Raw genomic sequence first — 22,213 nt, 5'->3', positions numbered from 1 at the left:
AACATTCAGGAAACGAAGATCATGGCAACTGGTCCCATCACTTCATGGGAAATAAATGGGAAAACAGTGGAAACAGTGTCAAACTTTATTTTTTTGGGCTCCCAAATCACTGCAGATGGTGACTGCAGCCATGAAATTAAAAGATGCTTACTCCCTGGAAGGAAAGTTATGACCAACCTAGAGAGTTGGACTGTGAAGAAGTTTGAGGACCGAAGAATTGATGCTTTTGAACTGTGGTGTTGGAGAAGACTCTTGAGAGTCTCTTGGACTGCAAGGAAATCCAACCAGTCCATTCTGAAGGAGATTAGCCCTGGGATTTCTTTGGAAGGAATGATGCGAAAGCTGAAACTCCAGCACTTTGGCCACCTCATGTGAAGAGCTGACTCATTGGAAAAGACTCTGATCCTGGGAGGGATTGGGGGCAGGAGGAGAAGGGGATGACAGAGGGTGAGATGGCTGGATGGCATCACTGACTCGATGGCTGTGAGTCTGAGTGAACTCCAGGAGTTGGTGATGGACAGGGAGGCCTGGCGTGCTGTGATTCATGGGGTCGCAAAGCTTTGGACAGGACTGAGCAACTGAACTGAACTGAACTGAACTGAATGCATATATATGGAATTTAGAAAGATGGTAATGATAACCCTGTATGCAAGACAGCAGAAGAGACACAGATGTGTAGAACAGTCTTTTGGACTCTGTGGGAGAGGGAGAGGGTGGGATGATTTGGGAGAATACCATTGAAACATGTATAATATCATATATGAAACGAATCACCAGTCCAGGTTCGGTGCATGATACAGGATGCCTGGGGCTGGTGCATTCAGATGACCCAGAGGGATGGTATGGGGAGGGAGGTGGGATGGGGTTTCAGAAAGGGGAACACTTGTATACCCATGGCAGATTCATGTGGATGTATGGCAGATCCAACACAATATTGTAAAGTAATTAGCCTCCAATTAAAATAAATAAATTTATATTTAAAAAATCATGGCCATACTGACTGGTGTGAGGTGATATCTCACTGTAGTTTTGAGTTGCATTTCTCTAATAAATAGCAGTGTTGAGCATCTTTTCATGTGTTTATTGACCATCTCTGTTTCTTCTTTAGAGAAATGTTTGTTTAGGTCTTCTCCCCAGTTTTTAATTTCATTGTTTATTTCCTATTAAGATGCATGAGTTGTTTATTTTGTAGCCTAATCTCATGTCAGTCAGATAATTTACAAATATTTTCTCACATTCTCTGTGTTGTTTTTTCATTTTGTTAATGATTTCCTTTGCTGTGCAAAAGCTTTTGAGTTTAAGTAGGTTCCATTAGTTTCTTTTCCCCCCATTACTCTTGGAGATGTATCAAAAAAGATTTTGCTGCAACTTATGTGAAAGTGTTCTTACTTATTTTATTTTTGTGTATGGTGTTAAAGAATGTTCTAATCTCATTCTTTAAAAGTAGGTGTCTTATTTTCCCAGCACCATTTATTGAAGAGACTGTATTTTTTCCATTGTATATTCTTGCTTCTTCTGTCATGCATTAGTTGAGCATAGATGTGTGAGTTTACTTCTAGTTTTTCTATCCTGTTCCATTGATCTGTATTTCTACCTTTGTGCCATACTGTTTTGATTACTGTAGTTTTGTAGTATAGTATGAAATAAGGAAGCCTGATTCCTCCAGCTCTTTTTTCTTTCCAAAGATTGCTTTGGCTATTCAGGGTCTTTGTGTTTCCATACAAGTTTAAATTTTTTTGTGCTAGTTCTGTGAAGTATGGCATTGGTATTTTGATATGGATTGTATTGAATCTGTAGGTTGCCTTGGGTGTATAGTCATTTTGACAATATTGATTCTTCCAATCCAAGAACATGTTTTGTCTTTCCATCTTTGATTTCTTTCATCAGTGTCATGGTTTTTAGAGTACAGGTTTTTTGCCTCATTAGGTAGGTTTACTCCTAGGTATTTTATACTTCTGATGCTATGATAAATGAGTTTGTTTCTTAAATTTCTCTTTCTGATATTTTAATTGTTAAAGTGTAGAAATCTAATAAAATTCTGTGAATTAATTTTGTATTCTGCAACTGTACCAAATTCATTGATGAGCTCTAGTAGCTCTCTGGTAGCATCTTTAGGATTTTCTATGTATAGTATCATTTTTTTTTCTTATAGTTTACTTCTCATCTCATTTCTGGTAGCATCTTTAGGATTTTCTACATATAGTATAATGTCATCTGCAAATAGTGACAGTTTTACTTATTCTTTTTCAAGCTGAATTTATTGCATTTCATTATCTCCTCTGAATGCCATGACTAGGATTTCCAAAATTGAATAAAGCTTGTGAGAGTGGACATTGTTGTCTTGTTTGTGACATTAGAGGAAACAGCTTTTGGCTGTTGAGTATGATGTTAACTGTGGGTTTGTCATATGTAGCCTTTATTATATTGAGGAGAAGGAAATGGCAACCCACTCCAGTACTCTTGCTTGGAGAATCCCATGGAGGGTGGAGCCTGGTAAGCTACAGTCCATGGGGTCACAAAGAGTCGGACATGACTGAGCGACTTTACTATGGTCCCTCTTTGCCCACTTTCTGGATTTTTTTTTTTCATCATATATGGCTATTGAATTGCCAGAAGGTTTTTCTGCATCTATTGAGATAATCTTATGATTTTTTACTCTTTGACTTGTTGATATGGTATATCATACTGATGTATTCGTATTTATTGTAGAATCCTTGTATATTTGGGATAAATGCCACTTGATGATGGTGTGTGATTCTTTTAATTTGATTCATTATTTTCAGTTTGCTAGAATTTTGCTGAGGATTTTTGCATCTATATTCATCACTGTTATCGACCTATAATTTTCTTTTTTGTGATATCTTTGTCTGATTTTGGTACCAGAGTATTGGTGGCCTCACAGAATAAGTTTGGGAGTATTCTTTATTTTTTCCTTCTTTTTTTTTTTAAATTTTACTTTATTTTACTTTACAATACTGTATTGGTTCTGCCATACATCAGCATGAATCTGCCACGGGTGTACACGTGTTCCAATCCTGAATCTCCCTCCCACCTCCCTCCCCATACCATCTCTCTGAGTCAACCCAGTGCGCCAGCTCCAAGCATCCTGTATCCTGCATCGAACCTAGACTGACAATTCGTTTCTTATATGATATTATACATGTTTCAATGCCATTCTCCCAAATCTTCCCACCCTCTCCCTCTCCCACAGAGTCCCACTCCAACATTCGAATTATAGGAGTCCCAGTAGAAGAGGGAGTATTCTTTCTTCTGCAATTTCTTTGGAATAGTTTCATAAGGATAGATGTTAACTCCTCTCTAAATGTTTGGTGGAATGTGTCCATGAAGCCATTTGGTCCTGGACTTTTACTTATTGAAAGACTTTCAATTACATTTTCAATTTCAGTACATATGGTTGGTCTTCATATTTTCTGTCTCTTTCTGTTTCAGTCTTGGAAGGTTGTAACTTTCTAAGAACTTTCTAGGTTGTCCTTTTTTTTTTTTTTTGCATATAGTTGCTTGTAATAGTCTCTTATGACCCTGTGCATTTATGTGGTGTCTGTTGTAATTTCTTGTCATTTCTAATGTGAATGATTTGAGTCCTCTCCCATTTATCCTGATGAGTCTGGCTAAATGTTTATAATTTCATCTTAAAAAAAACAGCTTTTAGTTTCATTGATCTTTGCTATTGTTTTCTTTGTGTCTATTTCATTTATTTCTATTATGATCTTTATGATTTCTTTCCTTTTGCTAATTTCAGTAAAAGGAAATTACTGAAATTTTCTTGTTCTTTCTCTAGTTACTTTATGTATTAAGTTGTTGTTGTTGTTGTTGTTGTTGTTGTTCAGCCACCCAGTTGTGTCCAACTCTTTGGGGCCCCATGGACTGCAGCACGTCAGGCCTCCCTGTCCTTCTCCATCTCCTGGAGTTTTCCCAAGTTCACATCCATTGCATTGATGATGCCATCCAGCCATCTCATCCTCTAATGCTGTCTTGTCCTTCTGCCCTCAATGTTTCCCAGCATCAGGGACTTTACTAGTAAGTCAGCTTTTCACATCAGGTGACCAAAATACTGGAGCTTCAGCTTCAGCATCAGTCTTTCCAATGAATATTCAGAGTTGATTTCCTTTAAGACTGACTGGTTTGATCTCCTCGCTGTCCAAGGGACTCTCAGGAGTCTTCTCCAGCACCACAGTTTGAAGGCCTCAATTCTTTGGTGTTCTGCCTTCCTCATAGTCTAGCTCTCACAACTGTATGTGACCACTGGGAAGAACATAGCCTTGACTATATAGACGTTTGTTGGCAGAGTGATGTCTCTGATTTTCAACACATTGTCTAGGTTTGTCATACCTTTGCATATATATGTCATACTCATACTAGTGTATAGTCTTGAGTAACTGTATAATCCCAGTTGCTTTTTCAATTCCCTCTGATGTGTATAAACAGTCACCCAAGCAAACTATTCTAATTCTTCTCACTCCCTTGTGTTATCCCACCACCATCACCTAAAGTAGAAGAAGGGGAGAGAAAAAGAGAGAAAAATATCACAGTTCTTCCTTTGCCAGAAATACTCAGTCTGTGGGTGGGAACTTCTCCTGAGTTTGGTGGGAGAATTTGGAACTCTACTAATTTTGAATATTTACATGTGAGTGAACATAGAAAAGAAGACCATTATGTTGATAAAGAGGGAAAAAAATCTAATGTGACTAGAGAAATGATTTGAAAAGATAGAGGCACAATTAAAGGCTAAAATTAACTTTTCTTTCTCACCTGAAAGTAAAGTCAATAACACTACTTGCATAAGCCATTTAATAAATTCTTTGGCTACATTTAGACTGCTTATGGGGATTCCCTGGTGGCTCAGATGGTAAAGAATTTGCCTGCAATGCAGGAGACACGGGTTCAATCCCTGGATTGAGAAGATCCCCTGGAGAAGGAAATGGCAACCCACTCTAGTATTCTTGACTAGAGAATTCCATAGACAGAGGAGCTCCAGTCCATGGGGTCAGAGAGTCAGACATGACTGAATGACTAACACTTTATGTCTATCCTGCATGTTTTTTCCCTTTATTTCGTTATTTGATCATTACTCTGCTTGCATTTAAATATTCTATTCTTGTTACATGGATATGAGTCATTTAACTCTGTGGAGATCTTGAATATATTTTTTATGGTTCTTTTCTAATTGTTCTCTTAATTATATTTTTCTGCAAGTTATTGTATTAGTTGACTTTATTAGGTTGATTTATTGGGCTTTCCTGTTATCTCAGCTGATGAAGAATCTGCCTGCAATGCAGGAGACCCTAGTTCAATTCCTGGGTTGGGAAGATCCCCTGGAGAAGGGATAGGCTACCCACTTCAGTATTCATGGGCCTCCCTGGTGGTTCAGATGGTAAAGAATCCACCTGCAATGCAGGACACCTGGGTTTGATCCCTGGTTTGGGGAGATCCCCTGGAGGAGGGCATGGCAACCCACTCTAGTATTCTTGCCTTAAGAATCCCCATGGACAAAGGAGCCTGGCAGGCTACAGTTGCAAAGAATTGGACACAAATGAGCAACTAAGCACACAAACAGATTAATTTGTTAACATTACTTACACATTTTCTGATTCCTGGCTGTGAGATCACGTTTTACAGAGTACTCTTCTGAGTGTCTCGATCTGGGATCAGTCTTGCCTAGGATAGCTGCTTGTTTATTTCTTTCTCTTGGTGTCCCTTCTCAACCCTGACCAAAGAGAAATTTTTCTTATATTGAATGTAGTTATATGTTCAGTAATCTATATTTTGTATCATTAAAATATAATTTCTCTAGGTCTCATATGGAGGGGAAATAATTTCTGTTATCTTGAAATGAAGAGTCTAAATTCTGTGGCATATAATACCTAGACTAATTATAATATTGTTTAACTTAACAAATTAATGTATTAGCAGTTGTGTCTCATAAACTACTTTAGGAACAAAAAAGACCAGAACTGTTTTTAAGGGGTCCAAACTCTTACACCGAATGTAGATATTAATATAGTGACTTGCTGTTATATAAGAAAACATATATGGATAAGAAACTTGCTGAAATGGATAGTATTAACTATATGACAGCAGCAAACTTACAGATGGCTTTTCCTGTTTTGACATTCCACAATTTCTATTTTTTTTTAAAAGTATGTAATTTTTGAGTATGTATTCTAAATAAATTTAAAAACCATAGAACTCATATAGAACCCCATTAATGTGCCTGATGGTCTACGAACAAAATTAAAACTTCTCAACTAAATATCCCCAAAGATCTTCACACATCTGTTCCCAAATTGCTCCTCTTCTTATCCCCCTGTTTTCTTATGCCTCATTTAGTCCAATCTTATACCATATCTTTGACGGAGATACTACTAACTTCTATGTTTTAGAAATTGAAATACATTTTTGCAGGGTTGTTTTCCTAGGTACAGGAGTCTGGTTTTTTTGGTCCATTGTCTTGCTGAGTTTCCTTGGGATCCTGGCTGCCTATACAACATTGCTACTGGTGAGTAATGTTTCCCATTTTCCCACTCCCTTCCTGAGTAGCCTCATGAAATGCTCTGTCAGTAGTATGGTTCCCAGTTGGTGCTGAGAGCCGTAAGATTGCTCCTGGCAGAGTTCAGATTTGCATCAGCTCCTTGAATATTAGGGAGGAAGGATAGATGTGTGGAATAGACTTGGGCTGGGAGAGGGTGTGTCTTTCCACTTTGACCCTTTGTAAGGGTGGCAGAGCATCCTTTTTCTCTGCCTTTGTTTCATGGCTTATTTTCTGGCTCACATAGTATTTTCATTTTAGATGTTCATACCTTCACATGGTGGTACTTCTGCACATCGATCTACTCAATTCATAGCCTGTCTCGCGAGAATCAGTCTTTCTGTGGCTTACAAATTATCTGGTGTGCTACACCTGTTTATTAGTCCTGTGCAAAAGCTAGTCCCCTGGTCAGGTGCCAAGTACATTTTAGCAAATATCTTAATGAAATAGAGACACGGCCTGTTTCCGGACATAGTAGTGTCATGTAGTGTGAGAAATTCACACTGGACATAGTAGTGTCACGTAGTATGAAAAAATTGAGGCCAGGCAGCAGAGGAGCCTGCAGAAGTGGAAAGAAGACTAACTTTTAGGTTACTGGAATTTTTCAGTGCCCACTTGAGAATAGGACATAAGTATCTTGCTCTGATTTCATGATTCCTTGTCCCCACTGATTGCCTGTCTGATAGTAAAGAACCCAACCCCCAAATCAGTTGCATTTGCATAAATAATTATTTCAGCAAAATGTATTAATCATTATATGAGTGATAAGTACTGAGGCTATAGAGAACAAAGAGGTGTAGTTTTTGTTTTCATACAGGGCGCCTCAAATAGAGAGGTATGGGAAAGTTACAGTGCTCCTTAATTCAATGAGTTTAGAATCTAGTAGGGAAGTAAGTCATAGACAAAAATAACCAACACAGACAGAGCATTATAATTGTCATTAGAGAGACCTAAAAAAGTTCTGCCTGGGTTCGTCAAGAGGATTAAGTGATGCTTCTAGGAAGACGTGGCACCGGAGAGGCATCTTGAAAGGATATTGGATTTAGACATGTGTTTGTGGGAGTGGGGAAGAAAGTCCAGATCATGGGAATTTCATGACAGAGTCAGCAAGACAGAGATAGAGATATATGGGATTTGACTAGATAAAAGGGAAGAATCGTACTGTTAGCATGTAGAGGATATTGAAGAAAAATGCAGTATATGACTAAAACAATAGGCTTGTGATAGATTTTAGAAATCCTGAAAAGTATGCTAAGACACATGGTATAAATCAGATTTCTAGTTAGTATTATCATTCTGAAAGTCATTGCATGGAGGCTGTCTGTAGAGAGAAATAGTTAGAAACTTTTACTTTTAATGAGGAAAATGCAGATGAATGATGTGTTTGGGGCAAGAATCTGGCCACTGAATTGTACTGCACTCATACATAATCAAAATAAAATGGTTTAGGTAACTTCTAAGATGGACTTCCAGTGTCCAATAAGCCATGTTTTTTTTTTTTTTTTAAACAACCTTGTACACTAGGCTGCCTCTTTTTGGATACAGTAGCAGCAATGGAGGAGACCTGAATTCGATTTCTGCTTTAAGTTATTTTGTAACCTTGACCGAGTCATATAACTATTCTGAGCCTTAGTTTTTTCTCTCAGATGAGAATTATTTCTTTCAAATGAAATAGTTAATAAAATGACATTTTATAAGGCTCGGTTAAGTACAAGTAAATGACCTGGTTGCTTAATTGGTAAAGAATCCTCCTGCAATGCAGGAGACCCAGCTTTGATCTCTGGGTTGGAAATATCTGCTAGAGAAAGAAATGGCAAACCCACTCCAGTATTCCTGCATGGAATAGACAGAGAAGCCTGATGGGCTACAGTCCATGAGATCTCAAGAATCAGGCATGACTTAGTGACTAAACCACCACCACCAAAGTACAAATAAAATCATATCCATAAAATTATTTTGAAAAAAAAGGTGAATGCCTTATACAGTCAAATTCTCGATATCCTAAGCATCTGAAGACTCCAGTTTTCAATCTGCATCTCCACACTGACTTGGTGATTACTTAGATTTAGATTCAAATCTAATCTAGATTTATTGACTAATACCAATGTTAACAACAGTGCTTAACAGTTGTAACAAAAAAGCTTTTAAAAATTATGTATTTATTTGGCTGCCTTTGGGTCTTGGTTGCATCATTCAGGATCTTTCATGGAGGTGCATGAACTCTCTAGCTGTGATATGTGGGCTAAGTTGTTTCTCTGTGTGTGGGATCTTAGTTCCCCTACTAGGGATCAAACCCCTGCATAACAAGGCAGATTCTAAACCACTGGACCACCAAGGAAGTCCCAAAAAAGAAATTTTACATGACCCTTGGAAGGGCTGGCCCCTGACCTCTGTTCCCTCAGTAGTGTCTCTATGTAATACCACGAATAAATTCCATCACAGGGAAGAAAAAATTGTAGGAACTCAGAAAGGATATCAATGTACTGATTGTTACAGAATCCCAGAGAAGATAACAATAAATTCTCTCTGGGTTGCTGGTGAAAGTTACAACTAGGAGGTGACATGTGAACTGTGTTTGAAGGGTCAGTAGCATGGCGAGGGAGAGCTATTTAGGCAGAGGGAGAGTGTGGCAATCTCTTAGATGCTGAATAGAGCAGGTGTAGCAAGAAGTGAAGATAATGCCAGACTGTGTAAGGAATTTTGAGTTCAGAACGGTGTTTCAGGTAGCCTCTTGGTGATTTCAAAATAATCTCTTCTTTCTTATTTTTTCAGGTACTTGGATTTTTGTTGTGTTGGGAAAAAAATCAACTATACCTGCACTGGTATCATAAGGTAAGACATTTGAATCTTCATAGGAGACTGAGATCAGGACTGCATGTGCCTCTTTGGGACTAAGGGTTAATGCAGAGCTTCCCCTTTCTTTGCCTCCCTTAGAAAAAAGCAATCTGGTTACACTGTTTCAACTAAAATAATTCTGTTTCCAACAGATGAAACTGGCTTACCAAACAAACTGAACCCAAACTTAATTTTTTCCCACTACTCCATGTTAAAACTCACTCTGTGACTCTGTTCTCTCTATCCCCATAAAATCTTGGGCAAGCTCCATTATTTTCCCAGTCCTTTAAAGTCACAAGAACTTTCTCATTTCAGTCATTAAGAATTTCAATTCATTGTAGTAGACTGAACTCCAACTTTATGAGACTTTTCCCTTCCCCTGTTTCACATGACCCAGGCCTGGGAACCTGCAGTGATGGAAAGAGTATGATTGTCTTTTACCTTTATTCCAGTGTATGGATCAGGGGAAGGAGAAATAGGGTGAAAGAACACAGTCCCACAAGGAGGGGTTAGTTTCATCAGGACCAAGTAGATGCAGTTTTTGGCTCTTAATCCTGTGGGTTTTCCCTTGTGTATTTCCAAACACCTTACCACTAAGAACCTTGACTGCAACTCTCTTGGTACACTCAATACTTGTCTTCCTATACTCCCTGAAATTTCTTTGTTGAGTTCCTTTGACTATCCCTTAGTTTGGAACCATTTAAAATTACACTAGAAGGGAAGTGGGTAGAATGAGTTAGGAGCTTGGGATTGACATATATACACTATTAATAACTATATATATAAGTTAGATAACTAATGAGAACCTACCATATAGCCCAGGGAACTCTAATTATTGCTCTGTTGCAACCTAAATGGGAAAGAAATCCAAAAAGGAGGGGATGTATATCTATAGACAGCTGATTCAATTTGGTGTATGGCAGAAACTAACACAACATTGTGAAGCAACTATATTCTGATAAAACTTTAAAAAAATAAATAAAAAATAAAATTATACTAGCAGTAACAAATGATCCATATCTGGTATGAAGAAGCAGGCATCACTCACCCAACATCTGAAGACATGCAGCTCATTTCCAACATTTCCTCCCTTATCTAGTTCTGCCATGGGCTTGAGCATCTCCAGCAGATCCTCTTGCTATTTATAGACTTTTTCAGGCATGGTTTTGATAACATACTTTGTGTTTTCTCAAATCACGGAACATGTCAAACTGTTGAGTGTTTGCCTTAAATTTCCTTTTACTCAAAAGGAAAGTATGAGCTGAAAATATAAACTTAAGAATTAGGATGAACGGAAATTAAAGTCATAGGATCATACAAGGAAACAAGAAATTGAAGACTGAACATATAGGCCTTACTGAGATTCCCACAGGTTTTGGAGTTGGGACACCAAGAGCAGTTTGTCACTACCAAGGGTCCCTGTGGGTTAAACCATTCTGATTACCATTCCAGGCTTGTGTCTATTACAGAAACCATGCTTATCTTGCCTCTGGCAGTGAGCGCTGCTACTTGGCCTCTGCCAAAGCAGAATCTCATCATTGCCTTTGAACTCAGGAAGCCCGTTTCTGTAGCAGCACCTCTCACCTTTATCCAGGCATAAAGCATGGCCACTACAGTGCTTTTCAAGAATGCTGACACTTTCCTCACCATTGTGTTTCTCAGTGTCTTCTGAAACCTCCCATAGAGACCAATATGAAGCAGGTTAGCTTATCACAGGTGATATTAATATCATTCCAGTAACCTTTTCTAAATAAATCATTGGATTTTTTCTTCCACATTACACCAAGAAATTGCTGGCATCCTAATTTTATAAAGCATGGGCTACTATTGAGCCAAGGTTTCAGACAACCAAGCAATTAGAACCTTTTTGAGATGCATATTACCTGCTGCTGCTAAGTCAGTTCGGTCGTGTCCAACTCTGTGCGACCCCATAGATGGCAGCCCACCAGGCTCCTCTGTCCCTGGGATTCCCCAGGCAAGAATACTGGAGTGGGTTGCCATTTCCTTCTCCAATGCATGCATGCATGCTAAGTTGCTTCAGTCATGTCCAAGTCTGTGCAACCCTATGGACAGCAGCCCACCAGGCTCCTCTGTCCTCGGGATTCTTTAGGCAAGAATACTGGAGGCATAATACCTAAATGCTGGTATATTAACTTCAGAATCTTTGAAAAATGCACACATATCAATATATCCAGGCTGATTTAATATTACTTTATTTTCTCCTTGTCTAGCATCCTTAATATTACATTTTCCCCCTCCTTGGCTAGCATCCTTTGAATTCATTCTGACACATTTTCTACAGGGTTTTGTTAAAACGCCTTCATCTCTTGAGGTATTGTGCGATCTAATTGCTGTTATGAATCCATAGCCAGTGAAAAGTGGTAAAACCGGATATGAGAGGAGTTGAAATACCCTTGTTAGATAATTAATTTGGTTAGGCCTTTAAACCTGTGACCTTTAAATCTTCCTGCCAGGGGAGTTCTTTAGGGCTTGGAATTTCGGTGTGAAAAGAGTAAACCTGGGTTGTTCCTTATTGTCTCACCCTTACTTCTCCTACATAGTCCAAAAGTCTGTTCTTTACATCTGTGTCTCTTTTGCTGTCTTGCATATAGGGTCATCGTTACTGTCTTTCTAAATTCCATATATATGCTTTAGTACACTGCATTGCTGTTTCTGTTTCTGGCTTACTTTTACTCTGTATAATAGGCTCCAGTTTCATTCACCCCATTAGAACTGACTCAAATATGTTCTTTTTTATAGCTGAGTAATATTCCATTGTGTATATGTACAACTTCCTTATCTATTCATCTGCCTATGGGCATCTAGGTTGCTTCCATGTCCTAGCTATTGTAAACAGTGCTGCGATAAACACTGGGGTACATGTGTCTCTTTCAGTTCTGGTTTCCTTGGTGTGTATGCATACTGGTGGGATTGCTGAGTTGTATAGCAGTTCTATTTCCAGTATTGGATGGGGTCAGGAGTGGGGTGGGAGGGGGTTTCAGGATAGTGGGGCACATGTACACCCATGGCTGATTCATGATGATATATGGCAAAACCACGACACTATTATAAAGTAATTACCTCCAATTAAAATAAATAAATAAAAAAGCAATCACATAACTAAACCAAAAAAAAAAAAAAGAAGAAGAAGAAATCTGAGAGGAAAGGATTAGTACCAGGCCTAATAGTGTATTCCCTTCTGCCTAGGCATGTTCAGAAAGCAATGAATGATATCAATCAAAACTCTTTATAGATAGCTATAACCCAACCTCCTAATAAATGTACTAAAGATATTTATTAGCCAAAATACAATGGAGAGTCCTTATCTATGAAAATTTCTATACAACAGGATTCTAACCTGTTGTATCTAGGTTGCTTGCAATAAATAAACCTGGAGTTTATAGCTTTGTAAGTGGGAGGCATGGCTGGCTGGAGTTGTATAGTTAACAGAATATATGGGAAAAGGATCCACCATAACTCAAAGATTCCTTCCGTGGAGAAATGTTTCCACATGCTTTGCTCAAAACACACCTCACATTTTAAGTCCCAGACCAGAATGTATCCTAATATAAGAGAGGAAAGACCTTTATGTGAGTACCTACATTTCACAGATTTCTCCAAGGAGAACTGTTTTATCTGTACCTTGCGTGTGTGCGTGTATGCGTGCTAAGTTGCTTAATGCCTTAAATCATTAGTAAAGCTTCGTATTGAGTAAGATCACAGAATCACATGAGATTCATGTAAGTCTGATTTGTCTATTAAAGTTTGCATTGTGACGCATTTTTTTTTTTCTGATAAGTTATTTAAGATTTTCACGTCTATGTGGATCTATATAAAGAAGAGTTTGGACTGTAGTTTTTGTTTCCTGCAATGCCCCTATTGAGTTTGAGTATCAGTGCTTTTGCTGGCTTCAAAAAACAAGTTAGAGAAAATTCCCTCTTTATTCTCCTGAAGAGTTTGTTAAGTTGAAATATGTCTTCCTTCAGTGTTTGAAAAATTAACCATTGAAGGCAGCAAGTCCTAGAATTATTTTGTGAGTTACTTAAGATACCGAATTATGGAAGGAAGGAAACCCAAGCACTGTCTAGGAGCTACACAGATATAGAGAACTCTCTATTTGAAGGGAAGAAGTTAAAATTATATCTTCCTGGTCTCAGTGTTTACCTATGGCTAAATATATTTTTCTGGCCGGCAGGTTTTTCATCTGTTCACCAAATATTTATAGAAAATTTACTGTGTCAGACATTCTAAAGACAGCAAATATATAATCATAAACAAATATCATCCTTGACCTCATGAAACTTATAGTCTATTTGGGGAAAACATATATTGAACAAAATACTGTTTACTTGAGATTGTATTGAGTCATTTCTTTTTTTTTAAAGCAGTGAATATTTGTAATGCTTATTTTTGAAACTGAATGAGACCTGCCATGCAATGTTGAGGGCCAAGCAGATATGGAGATAATAAATCAGTAAAAGAATCAGACCACATAGCTGTGTAGGGTTTTTTTTTTTTTTTTTTCCCAGCCATGCTGCATAGAGCAGCAAGGAAGGTAAATTATTAGATCCATGTACTGGCAACCCACTCCAGTACTCTTGTCTGGAAAATCCCATGGACGGAGGAGCCTCATAGGCTACAGTCCATGGGATTGCAAAGAGTCAGACATGACTGAGCGACTTCACTTCACTGTTAAAGAATGGTTAGATTAAAAAGATGAGGTAATGAGGTCCCTGAAATTGTGAGTACATATGTTTCCCAAGGACAGTTCTGATCCAAGTTTAGTGCTTAGAAGTCAAGGTGTTCTTTTTATTTCCCCAGATCCTGATTCTGATAACGATTCTGTTTTGCTCACTTTTGTTATGGATTTTATTAACTTACTGGAAAGATAGGTGGCTCACCATTGGGCTGTCACTGCAGGTAAGCACCATCCTTAGTTGTAGCCCTGTCTGTCCAGATGTGTTTAGGCTGACTTTTGAATTTTCTCCCAGATCTTTTCTCCCTACATACACCTGAGCAGCATATCTGTGATGATTTTGCATTCGTGGCCTGTGGCTATCTACTTGATTCATTTGGAAGGAGAAGGTATGTCCTGTGGGTGGAACCTTTCCTGATTCTTCCAGCCCTGGCTTTAGCTAGTGTACTTCACTCAACCAAACAAGCTTGGTAGATAGCCAGCACTGTAGCTTTTAGAAATTCATTTAGCTTGTTACTTAGGCATGCTCCTTCTGGTCAAACTCACAACCCTACACGGACTGTCATAGCATTTCTTTGATCAAACATACCCTGTCCTAAAGAAGGATTCTCCTTCTAGAAAAATGAGAATTTTCTCTCTGTTATTACAGATTGACGGCCTGGGAATAAATTGGAGTAGTTTTAGGAACGGTATTTTAATTTGTTTTGAACAGTGATGGTACAAGTCATAGTTCTTTTAGGTTGTATTCCAATACTACTATTTTCAACTTAAGAACGAGGTTTGATGCATGATACTGGATGCTTGGGGCTGGTGCACTGAGATGACCCAGAGGGATGGTACGGGCAGGGAGGAGGGAGGGGGGTTCAGGATGGGGAACACGTGTATACCTGTGGCAGATTCATGTTGATGTATGGCAAAACCAATACAATATTGTAAAGTAATTAACCTCCAATTAAAATAAATAAATTTATATTAAAAAAAAAGACCCAGGTAAAGATATCCCCTGGATACATCTTGGTTCTTGAAAGCAGCCCCTGGTGAGTTCCTGTCACATCTGAGGACTTCCACAGAAGCAGAAATGTCTCCCTCTGCCACTGTTTCCTCTCCATTCTTTGCCTTCATATCATGGAAACAAAGAATCAGAGCTGCATGTGAAACTATTCTGAGAATGGAGTTATCTCTCAGCGCCCTTACTGAGAAACTAGGAGGGCTTTCTGTCTCTCTTTTTTACTGATGGTTAGATAGGAAGTGCTTGTTTCCTGAGTTGTGCCAGAATGCAGGAAAGAGAAAAACTCAACTGATAGTGCTGACGTTGAGTGTTCGTACATGTGGGTATGTGTACGTGGCCAGTGAATTTTAGGAAATTTTTTTGGGAGCAAGAACTTAAAGGGGACAATAATGAATTCTTTTCTTTTTCATTTCCTGAATTTTAGCTAGAATGAGAAGATTCCAGATTACAAGTATTGAAAGAAAAAGAAACAAGAGGTGTAACATGCACACAAAATTGAGAGGTTAGAGCTGGCAGATCTAAATTTGAAAGTAACATAGGTGGTAATTTTTAAATGTTCAAATGGGTAAAATCCTCAGAGTAAAAATCCTCTAAAATAGTAAGTGTTGAGGAATGGCCAGTGATAACAGGTATTATGGTCAGGCTGTATGTGTGTGTGTCTCAAAGAGGCGTGGAAAGAGAGAAGTATCTATTATTTACTGAGGATCTGTGACAAGTCAACACTGTCATATCAGTTATATGAGATCGATGTTAGTAGCAAAATAGCGCCATTATTCAGAATGAAGAAAATAAAGACCCAATAGAAGTTAAACAACATGCCTGAGTTACAAAATTAGAAAATAGTAAATTCTGGCTTTGAATGTGGATTTCTTTCAACTAGTGTTTCTTCCACTATCACTCCCTGTCTTCAACACGGGGTATTTTAGGCTGACCTTTAAGGGTCTGAGGGCTTTCTCAGAACCAACCAAACTCCTCCTCCTTCTTAGAAGTTATTCCTTAACATTCCCTGTCCTTCCCACCTCTTGTGCAATTCATTCCCTTGTAAATTTGCATTTATAATAATTTTGACAATAATAAACTTTTATTTGGATAACACTTTTTTTCACTTTCAAATCACTGAAAGAATATGGGGATGTGACAGAAATTGACAGTAAATCAGTGAGTCTATAGATGCAGTGAACCCATGTACTAAGTATTTACTTGCTGTTCTTTTGAGGATAGTTACTTGCTTGGGATGGTTCTCCATTTTTCTTTTCTTTTTTGTCACTTTCTTCTTCCAACTTTTTCAGCTTTACAAGTGGCTGTTGCGTTGCCCTTTGTTCTTATACTTTTGTGTCTCTATGTGGTGCCATTTGGGATTTATTCTCCCTGCCTTCAGGAGAAGGATAAATTAGGGCCCAAGCCAAACTTCTTCGGACATAGAGGTGCACCCATGGTAGGTCTGAGCATGATGGATGTTGGTGAGTAAAGGTGTGCATGGGTATGGAGGGCGCATCAGATCCTTGGAACTCCCTGGAAAAGTAAAGGAGTTGACTTGAGATGACAAGAATAAAGAGTTAAACGTAGAGATTGGACTTGAACCCAGGTCACCTAATTCTCTGTACATTTCTCTTTATTGTGCCTCAGTGACTTTGCCTCAGAGGAGCAGAGTCTCCAAATCAAATTTGAACAAAGAGCCAAGGGAGCCAAACTCTCTTCCTAAAGTCCTTTCTTACTGGGCCCCCTCCCTACCCTAAAAGGGATGTCAGCAAAAAGACTGTGAGATTAAAGGCCTGATGTCCTTTTCTTCCACAGCTGGGGCCTGAGAATACCATCATGTCCTTTGAGAAGGCTGTTGAATATGGGGCCCATGGACTGGAGAGTGATGTACATATAAGGTAGGAAAGAAGGGACCAGGGTGGGAGGAGAAAAGACCAGTGGATGACTCCAGCCTGGCCCAAGCTGTAGAGAGGGCAAGCCCTGGGAGTTTCTCCCTTATTCACCTGGCACATCTGCACATAACACAATACATGGATCACTTCTCCTTTACAAACCACATATCTGCATCTCTACATTCTCAACCACAGGCTTATAAATCACACACTCTATATAGTCTCCACACATAGCTCAAATCTGGCCTCCCTGCAAACATGCTTGGAGCTTATCTCTATGCCCTACCTTAGCAATCTATTTAACTAACATTTCCTGGGCATTGCCTGTATTCCTACTATATCCTTCTTCTGAGTGAGAGGCAGATGAGTGAGACAGAGTCATGCCTAAGAGCTGTTTGCAGGCAGTGAAGGAGACATGGCATGTTTACAAATAAACACAGTATAGGACCATTTGTGGTGAGTGAGTGCCTTGCAGAGAAGAGTAAGGCAAATGCAATGGAACCTCAGTGGAGGAGGAAGAGGCCACCTCTTTTGTGAAAAATGATCTGTGTGCTCAGAACAGTGTTTGGGTTGAGCCTTGAAGGAAAAATAGTATTTTCCCAAGCAGAGATGGAGAATGAGAATATTCTGGGCAGAGGCAACAGCTTAGTCAAAGGCATCCAAAGGAGGAATAGCAAGTTTGTAGATCCGTGAGCTGGTCTGTATGGATGCCAAGAGCAGTCCACTTTAGGGACGTGAGGGGCCTATGTGAAGGGGAAGGTATGGCTGCAAGGGTTACTGAGACTGGATCACAGAGATCCCTAAATGTGTACTTGGCAGCTATGGTAGGTTTTAGAGAACAGATTAGCTTATTGTTTTAGAAGGACTTGTCTGAGAATGTGTGAGGGAGAATCATCATGGATTTGGGCAGTAGGTTCTAGCAATGTCCAAGGGACAACAAAGGAAGAGTTGGATCATAGCAGGAATGAGGACAAAAAACACATGCTTTTCTGTAGAATGTATGTCCTTGGGCAGCCGAAAGTAGAGACGAACCGTCGGATGGTTATATTAGAGAATGTGGCATGTACTACTCCCTTCCCAGCCTTCTGTGAGGCAAACAGGAAAGAAATGAACATCCTATTTCACAGTGAAGAACTGTGAATTCAAAGAAGAGAAATGTATTGCTGAGGACGTAAGGCTAGAATGTACATGATAAAGCCAGAATTAGAACTAGATTCCCTGACCCCAGACTTGTGTTCTTGACATTACCTAACAGTGATGTTACCCAGCTGTTCCATGCAAACTATCTGAATCAGATTGAAACTGGACGTTCTTTCAGAGCTTCTAGGTTCATTGGTGCAAGTGCCTCATGGTCATGACCTAATGTGGTCATGGTGCTGAGACAATGAGCTCCTGGCACATGGACTTTCTCTCTTGTCTTGTGACTTCAACTTCAGTGTAGATGATCCTGTCAACCCTTTAGTTTCTCTGTGCGTTGATGTCTTCATTTCCGAAGTCTATTTCTACATACCTCCATCATCCATATTGATGGTCATAGTTTATACTTCATCATTAATAAAAATTGCATATCACTCATTCTAGCCAGAACAGGAATACCACAGAAGTACCTAAAACAGGAAAATGTAATATCAAGAATTACTAAGTAGTAAAAAGCTGTTAACTAATAAAAGAGGAAAACAGGACTGTGGAAATGCACAAGTAGCAGCTATTAGAACTTCTACATATTCTACCCTATTCTTTCCAAGATTTACAAACACATGAAAAAAATTAAAAACTGGAAAAAATTCACAAAACTTCTGACAGAAGACTCTGAAAGGTGAAGAGATGAAGGTGGACTGGCTGGGTTCATAAGAGTGAAGGAACTTCCTAGTATTAAAGCAAATAACCTGTTGGTTATTTTTGTTTTTTCCCTCATATATCCTGACATGACCTCTGAAGAGACCTGTACAGAAACACCTACATCTGCAGAGGGGGAAAAAAAAAGCCCCACAAAAATCTGCTTTTTCTAGCCAGAGAATTGGCATTAGGATCACCCAGCAGGCCATAAATGTTTTGACCATACCAGTCTCACTCAGGGCAACACCACAGAAAAGCACTCCCCTCTTTCTCACAGCTTGAGGCTGTGGCCCTGAAGGGTATGAGTAGATCCCTGTGATGACTTCTGCCCTTATGTCAGCGGTGGTACTCCTCTCTGGTCTCTGCCCACTGAAAAGTAGAGGGAGGATTACTGAGAGACGTTTTCTAGAGAAAGTGATTTTTTTCTGGTAAAATATATTTAGCATAAAACTTACCATGTTAACCATCAATTTTTTTTTTTAATTGGAGTGTGGTTGGGCTTCCCAGGTGGTGCTAGTGGTAAAGAACCCACCTGCCAATGCAGGAGACTTAAAAGATTTGGGTTCAATCCCTGAGTTGGGAAGACACCCTGGAGAAGGGTATGGCAACCCACTCCAGTGTTCTTGGCTAGAGAATTCCATGGACAGAGGAGGTTGGCAGGCTACAGTCCGTAGGGTTGCAAAGAGTCCGACATGTCTGAAATGACTTAGCACTCATAGTTGATTTGCAGTGTGGTGTTAGTTTCAGGTGAATCTGGCATACATATACATTTCTCTACTCTTTTCATTGTTTACTCACTAAGTCATGTCTGACGCTTTTGTGACCCCATGGACTGTAGCCCACCAGGCTCCTCTGTCCATGAGATTTCCCAGGCAAGAATTCTGGAGTTGATTGCCGTTTCCTTCTCTAGGGTATCTTCCTGACCCAGGGATCAAACCCACATCTCTACCTTTGCAGGCAGATTCTTATGGCTGAGCCAGTGGAGAAGCCCAATCTACTTTTCAGTGCACAGTTTAATGGCATGCAGTATGGTCACCTGTTTTGCTACCGTCACCACCATCCGTCTCTACAACTTTTCATCCTCTCAGGCTGAAACTCTGTACCTGTTCAATAATAGCTCCTTCATCTCCTCCCACCCAAACCCTGACAACCAGTATCCTATTTTTCTCTATAAATTTAACTATTTTAGTTACCTCATATAAGTATAATTGTTCAATATTATTTTATGTCTGACTCCTTTCACTTTGAAAGTGGGTGAAATGAAAGTCGCTCAGTCATCTCCAACTTTTTGCAACTCCATGGCTATACAGTCCATGGAATTCTCTAGGCCAGAATACTGGAGTGGTGGCCTTTCTCTTCTCTAGGGGAATCTTCCCAACCCAGGGATCAAACCCAGGTTTCCCGCATTGCAGGTGGATTCTTTACCAGCTGAACCAGCTTGGAAGCCCAAAGGGATGAAAGTGAAAGTCACTCAGTCATCTCCGACTCTTTGTGACTCCATGGACTATACAGTCCATAGACTTCTACAGGCCAGAATACTGGAGTGGGTAGCCTTTCCCTTCTCCAGGGGGTCTTCCCAACCCAGAGATTGAACCCAGGTCTCCCACATTGCAAGCAGATTCTTTTCCAGCTGAGCTAACAGGGAAGCCCCATTTCACTTTGCCAAATGACAAATTCATCTATACTGTAAAGGGATGACAGAATTTCCTCCCTTTTAAAACATTCTGTTAAAAAGCATATAAAATTGACCATCATAAATGTCTTTAAGTATCCAGTTCAGTAATGTTAAGTATATACACATTGCTGCAAAACAAACCTCTGGAACTTTTTTGTCTTGCAGATCTGAAATCCTGTACCCATTAAACAATTTCCTTTTCCTTCTTCTTCAGTCCTGGATAACCACCATTCTGCTTTTTGTTTCTATGAATTTGACTATCTTAGATATGACATATAGGTGGAATCATACAGTATTTATCTTTTTGTGACTTTTATTTAATTTAGCATAATGTCCTCAAGGTTCATCCATGTTGTGGCATGCAACAGAATTTCCATCCTTTTTCAGAATGAATAATATTCTAATGTATATATATGCCACATTTTGCTTATCCATTTATTTGCCAAAAACATTTGGTTTTCTTCCACCTCTTGGCTATTTTGAATAAGGGTCCTATGAACATGAATGTACAGCTATCTTTTAAAGAACCTTCTTTCAGTTCTTTTTAGTATATATCCCAAAGTGGAATTGCAGGATCACACAATAATTCTGTATTTAATTTTTGGAGGCACTACCATACTGGAGAAAGGAAGTCTAAAAACCTGTATATAGAATCCTGTGCAAATCTTCATGTGACATGCACATGAAATCACACAGAGCAGAAAATTTAATAATTAAACATTGGTTTGGAATACCATCCATGCTTTAGATTGACCTCTGGGTAGTACATAAAGACCAGAGAAGCACTGCAAAGCCTCTTTGAAAACTAAATTGTAATTTGAACCACAGCCTATGAACATGAGCCAGTACATGTATTTTGAACCAAAATCTGAAAGTGAAGTTGCTCAGTCGTGCCTGACTCTTTGTGACCCCATAGACTGTAGTGTACCAGGCTCCTCTGTCCATGGGATTTTCCAAGCAATAGTACTGGAGTGGATTGCCATTTCCTTTTCCAGGGGATCTTCCCAACCCAGGGCTCAAACCTGGGTCTCCCACATTGTAGACAGACGCTTCACGATCTGAGCCACCAGGGAAGTCCAAAATAGGTTACCTAACTGTTAAAAGCAATTTCAACAGGAACCAGAATCTCCAAATATTCTTAATGGCCAGGATATGATCCAAAATTTTCATCATACCAAAACCTACAAAAATCTCAACTTGAGCAAGAAAGGGTAATTAATATATGTCAACAGCAAAAGAAAGAGGTGTTGGAATTATTATCTTAAAAAAAAATTAAAGCATCTATCATAAAATTTCTCTAACAGAGAATTATAATGCTAAGAGCCAACTCACTAGAAGAGACCCTGATGCTGGGAAAGATAGAAGGCAGGAGGAAAAGGGAATGGCAGAGGATGAAATGGTTGGACAGCAACCATTGGGTGGACATGAGTTTTGGCAAACTCCAGGAGATGGTGAAGTCAGGGAATCCTGGTGTGCTGTAGTCCATGGGGATGCAAAGAGTTGGACAAAGTAAGTGAAAGTTGCTCAGCCGTGTCCAACTCTTTGGGACCCCATGGAGAAGTCCATGGAATTCTGCAGGCCAGAATATTGGAATGAGTAGCTGTTCCCTTCTTCAGGGGATCTTCCCAACCCAGGGATCAAACCCAGGTCTCCCACATTCCCAGCAGATTCTTTACCATCTGAGCCACCAGGGAAACCCAGACAAGTATCTAACAAAGTTAGTACCTAAGACTCACCCTGTGCT

General features: G+C 39.3%; 1 protein-coding gene across 1 annotated transcript in view; it reads left to right on the top strand.

The window, feature by feature from the left end:
• LOC138083517 (glycerophosphodiester phosphodiesterase domain-containing protein 4-like) overlaps positions 1-22,213 on the top strand; it is a 130,532-nt gene that overhangs the window by 24,535 nt on the left and 83,784 nt on the right. The window contains 7 exon segments of the mRNA XM_068977377.1: positions 6,424-6,517; positions 9,320-9,379; positions 14,204-14,302; positions 14,374-14,467; positions 15,512-15,589; positions 16,377-16,522; positions 16,882-16,964. Coding sequence (XP_068833478.1) covers positions 6,424-6,517; positions 9,320-9,379; positions 14,204-14,302; positions 14,374-14,467; positions 15,512-15,589; positions 16,377-16,522; positions 16,882-16,964 — 654 coding nt within the window.

This window comes from Capricornis sumatraensis, chromosome 8 (genome assembly GCF_032405125.1).
Source record: "Capricornis sumatraensis isolate serow.1 chromosome 8, serow.2, whole genome shotgun sequence".
NCBI lineage: Eukaryota > Metazoa > Chordata > Mammalia > Artiodactyla > Bovidae > Capricornis > Capricornis sumatraensis.
The sequence above is the reverse complement of the archived record's forward strand: the minus strand, read 5'-3'. Positions and strand labels throughout refer to the sequence as shown.